At 66.7% G+C, this 4,290-nt stretch overlaps 2 protein-coding genes across 2 annotated transcripts in view; both read right to left on the bottom strand.

Annotated features, from left to right (window-relative positions):
* Positions 1-1,353: 1,353 nt before the first annotated feature.
* On the bottom strand, positions 1,354-2,422 carry H696_02164 (hypothetical protein). Its single transcript, XM_009496061.1, has 3 exons — positions 2,214-2,422; positions 1,864-1,988; positions 1,354-1,732 (listed from the first exon to the last, which is right to left on the bottom strand). The coding sequence occupies exons 2-3, from the start codon at positions 1,934-1,936 to the stop codon at positions 1,458-1,460; spliced, it is 348 nt and encodes a 115-aa protein (XP_009494336.1). The 5' UTR covers positions 1,937-1,988; positions 2,214-2,422; the 3' UTR covers positions 1,354-1,457.
* Positions 2,423-2,566: 144 nt separating this feature from the next.
* The window catches only part of H696_02163 (hypothetical protein), a 2,521-nt gene continuing 797 nt past the window's right edge, over positions 2,567-4,290 (bottom strand). Inside the window, exons 3-7 of the mRNA XM_009496060.1 lie at positions 4,070-4,195; positions 3,708-3,953; positions 3,565-3,621; positions 3,097-3,449; positions 2,567-2,894 (exon numbers count right to left, since the gene is read on the bottom strand). Coding sequence (XP_009494335.1) covers positions 2,700-2,894; positions 3,097-3,449; positions 3,565-3,621; positions 3,708-3,953; positions 4,070-4,195 — 977 coding nt within the window. The 3' untranslated portion in view covers positions 2,567-2,699. The remainder of the gene's footprint in view (positions 2,895-3,096; positions 3,450-3,564; positions 3,622-3,707; positions 3,954-4,069; positions 4,196-4,290) is intronic.

Raw genomic sequence — 4,290 nt, 5'->3', positions numbered from 1 at the left:
GGCCCCCCGCCTTGGCCGGTGTGGGAATTGCGAATGGTCTGTGCCATGGGAGCGTGTCCGGCCGCGCTGCCGGGCCCTGCCGCCGGGAGGAACGCCCGCCTCTGATGTCCCCCCCCCCCCCGGGGCCCTGCACCTCCGTGGCCCGCGCGCGGGCTGCGGGGCCCCGACATTTTCATCCACACAACCCCGGCCGTTTATGGCGTCCGCCACTACTCAGACCAGGGCCCGGCCAAAGCGGGACGCGCCGGAGCGAGCCGCGCGCGAGCCGGTCACCCGCGCCCCTCCCCCCTCGGCCGCCCTCTTCCGGGTTGTGTCGGCGCTCCGACGGCCGGGTGCGAGGGGCTGCGAAAATAATAACAATAATAACAGTCGAGAGCGGCGGCGGAGGGCGGTACACCGGTCCAGCCTCTGGCTTGCCGCCTGCACTATTTCCGCGCACGGGGGTCGCCCCCCCCCCCCTGTCCAGGAGTCCCCTCTGTGTGCATATGTCTCCCCGCAAATAACAACAAAGACACCCTCTTCTGGCGCGAGGATGGCCCCTTTTTGCGTGTCAGCAAGCGCCCCCCTTCCCACCCGCCGTCTCGCGAGCTGCCACGCGCGGCCGCCTGTTGGGCCAGGGAAAATTTGCCGGTCGGCATCAAGACGACTCCCCGCCTTCCGCCTTCCGCCCCCCGCCGTCCCGGCCCTTGTCATTCCGGCCGGGAGGGGGGCGGGCGTCGCGGGCGGGTGTCGGCCTGGGTTGGCAGTTGTGTGTCCGTGAGTGGCATTTCAGCCGGCGCTGGCTTGTCGCAGGCCGTGGGCACAGCTCCCGCCGGGGCCATACATCTCCACTCACTTGACCTTGACCCCGGAGCCGAATGCACCAAGGGTGACGAGGGGGCCGGCCGGGCGAACACCCTCTCGGTGCAATTGCGCCGGGCTGGGCAATATCTTCCGGCCGGCACCGGGAGTCCCGCCGAGGGAATGGTTCCCGGCAACATGGTCCACGCCCGGCACCTCGATTAACACCGGACACTTAACCAACATTGGCCACTGGCCAGAGGGGCCTGGAGATCGAGCATGCCGTTCCGATCAGCAGACGGGGGAGTCTACACACCAAGCACCTGGGGCTCGCTGCTTGGCCCAGGCCGGCGCTCGTCCCCGGGCTGTCTGTGCCTCCTGCTGCTGCCGGGCCGCCTTCACCCCCGTGCGCCTTATTCTGGCCATGCCCACCGCACACACAGACACGCACACACACACACACAGACCTCCTCCGCCAGCGAGCAGGTTGCTGTATTTTTCTTCATCATACACGGGCCCTCCTCTGTGTGCCCTTCCCCTTGCCCATCTCCCCTCCTGTAATCATGTTCCTGGGGGGGGGGGGGGGGGGAGAGGAGCGCCACCGAACGAGGAGCGGGCAGGCCTCTTTTTCTTTTTTTCTTTCTTTCTCGGTTTTTCCTTGGGCCCTTGATTATTTCTCAGGCGGACGGGTCCGAGGCCGGGGGCTGCTGACCCGCCGCGGGCGCAGCCGGCTCCGGCACGTCAATCAGCGCCGCGAAGCCGGTCGGCCGGCCCTGGATGATCCCCTTGGAGATGTGTCGCGCGGTCTTGACATCGATGGCCGCGCGCAGGGCCTGCGCCACGGGCCCCGAATGGCCAAGCTCAACGCGCTGGGCCGTGGTCTTGGACCCGGCGCGGGTCTTCTTCCCGGCGGACTTCTTCTTGGCCAGGGAGGCGGGTCCCTTGCGGGCGACTGCGGTCGAGGGGTCAGTGGGAGAATGTCAACGGGAGGATCCCCCCGCCGGCAATCCCGGGGCAATGGCGATGTGCCATGCGAGATCCCTCATGCCCTTGCGGTGCGCCTTCCCGCGCAGCGGCACGTACCCTCAGACCCATCGCGCTTCAGCTCCTTCTCCTTCTTGGAGGGGCGCTTAGTTCCCTTGGCAGACCGGCCCATGGTGTGTGTGTGTGTGTGTGGCTCTTGTTGGAGGGGCGAGTGCGTCGGAGTACTGTGTCCGGCGATCCGAAGCTCATCGAGTCAGTGTGCGACTGGAGGGGGGGAGGGGGGAGGGAAGAAGAGAGAGCAACCCCCCCCCAGAGATGGGAAGAGAAAGAGAGGATGGGAGGAAGGAGAGAAGATGTGAAGAGGGAGCGGAGAGGGCGAGAGGGGGCGGAAAGGTCGAGAGGGGGAAACCGGCAGTGGGTGGATGTGTGTGGATGAGTGTGTGACACACAAGGACGCAGAGTGTTTGGAGGTGAGGGGAGGTGATCCTGGGGCTTGGGGCGGCCCGGGGCCATGGAGCCGGCTGAAAAAGGAAGAAGAGAGCCCCGACGTGGAGGCGCGCCTACGTCGCACCCTGGGCCTGGCCAGGCAGTCGACGAGGGGGGGGAGAGGCGGAGATGCACACCGGTCCTCATTTATCTCCCTGCCCCCTCCCCGCCGGCCGCGACCCCCCGCCCACGCGCAAATGTCGCCACGCAGCCGAGCTGCCTGGGTGCCGTCGTATTGGCCATTTCCCACGGGCACGTACGTTGGCACTGGATTGTGTATTTCCCCCTCCCCCCGGACACCGCGCAGTGTCCGGGGGGAGGGGGGGGGGGGGGGAGTCACACATTTGCTTGGCCCTGGGGGCCGGCTGTGCTGGGTGCTTTCTACAAAGGGAAGAGGAAGGCGGGCATGGCAGAGGCCCGGCCCCCAGCGGAACATGCCTCTCGTTCGCTCAGAGGGACACTCGCCAGATGCGGATCGTGCCGTCATCCGATGCGGTGGCCAGGACAACCTGCTGCGGGTCGACCAGGCCCGGAATGCGGGCCGCCAGGTCCGGCCGAAGCAGCGGCCGGAAGGCCACCGAGTTCAGCTCCAGGCTGTGGGCTCGGCCGTGGCGCCGAAGCGGAACAACCGTCCCGTTGTCCATCTGTTGGCACGGGGGGGGGGGGGATGGGGGTGGAGCGCGGGGAGTCGTGAGTAAGCGCGCGGCCGGAAAGCAGACACCTCCCTCTCTCTCTCTCTCACTCTGTGTGTGATTCTCTCCCTCTCTCTCTCTCTCTCTCCCTCTCTGTACGGGGACATACCCCCCTCAGGGGAAGCCCGACCAAGAAGAATGCGGAAGCACGCACCTCGGCAAAGAGGCCAACGGCATTGTCACCGGCCCCGGTGGCAACCAGACCAATGATGGCGCTGGCCGGGCCGGGAGCCTCGGCCACTGGCCCAGTGTCCCCGGCATCACCCATGACCACATCCTCGCCCTCGTGCTGAGGAGGGTCGTCAGCCGCGGCCAAGGTGCCGACGGCCGCGGCATCGATGGCCGGGCCGAGGCGCACCACATCCGCCGGGGGGACCTGCCCCGGCGCATGCCGAGCCACAAAGGCGTCCAACGGGATGGCGGCCGGCAGGGCGCAATGCGACACCGAGTAAATTGGCCGCGAGTGGGCCTGCGAGATGGTCTGTTTCGAAATGAACGGGCTGCCAACTGCATGCGTGTGAGAGCGTCAGTGTGGAGGTGCGGCATGCCTGGATGGCCACCAGGGAGCATGTGCAAGGCCGCGAGAAGGGGGCCACAGCCCGGCCCCGCCAGATGAGCGTACGGTCTTGACTGGGGGCGGGCTCCCAGATCCGAAGAGAAAGGTCATCACTGACGGAGGCTGACAGGAGGGAGAGGGCAGAAGCCCGGGTCAGTGTTGGCAAGGCACGGGGACAGGGCCCGGGCCAGTTGAGGGAAGGCACACACCAATGCGCGAGCCGGACAGGGCGGCCGTGGCCCAGACGGTGGACTTGTGGCCCTTCAGGACACCGGTGCACTCGAAATCGTCGCCGCGCAGGCGCCAGACCATGATCGTATCGTCGTACGAGCTGGACACCAGACACTGGGAGGACTCCCCCTCGGCCGGGAGGTCAACCCAGGCTACGTGCTTGACGTCCTGGCCGTGACCGTACAAATCCGAGGCGATCTCCAGCTCCAGGGGATTCTCACAGACTGGTGCATGGTTGGGGTGTGTGGCCGGCATGGGGAGACATGTCAGGCATGAGGCGGTGCACCCATGTGGGCATGCAAACATGTGCGCCGGCGAATGGACAGGCAGTTGCACGTACAGGCCCAAACGATGACACGCTTATCGCGGCTACACGTGGCCAAGAAGCTGCCGTCCGGCGACCAGGCGACACTCTTGATCTCGGCACCATGGCCCTCCTGCTCGATCTCGATGACCGGAGTCCACTCTGCGACGGGGGCCCCACCGGGGTATATGTGTATGGGGCAGGTAAGCACGGGTGGAGACACATGCGCACATCATCATCATCATCATCATCATCAT

Source organism: Fonticula alba (assembly GCF_000388065.1).
Source record: "Fonticula alba strain ATCC 38817 unplaced genomic scaffold supercont2.3, whole genome shotgun sequence".
Taxonomy (NCBI): domain Eukaryota; order Rotosphaerida; family Fonticulaceae; genus Fonticula; species Fonticula alba.
This window is presented reverse-complemented; position numbering and strand designations above follow the sequence as displayed.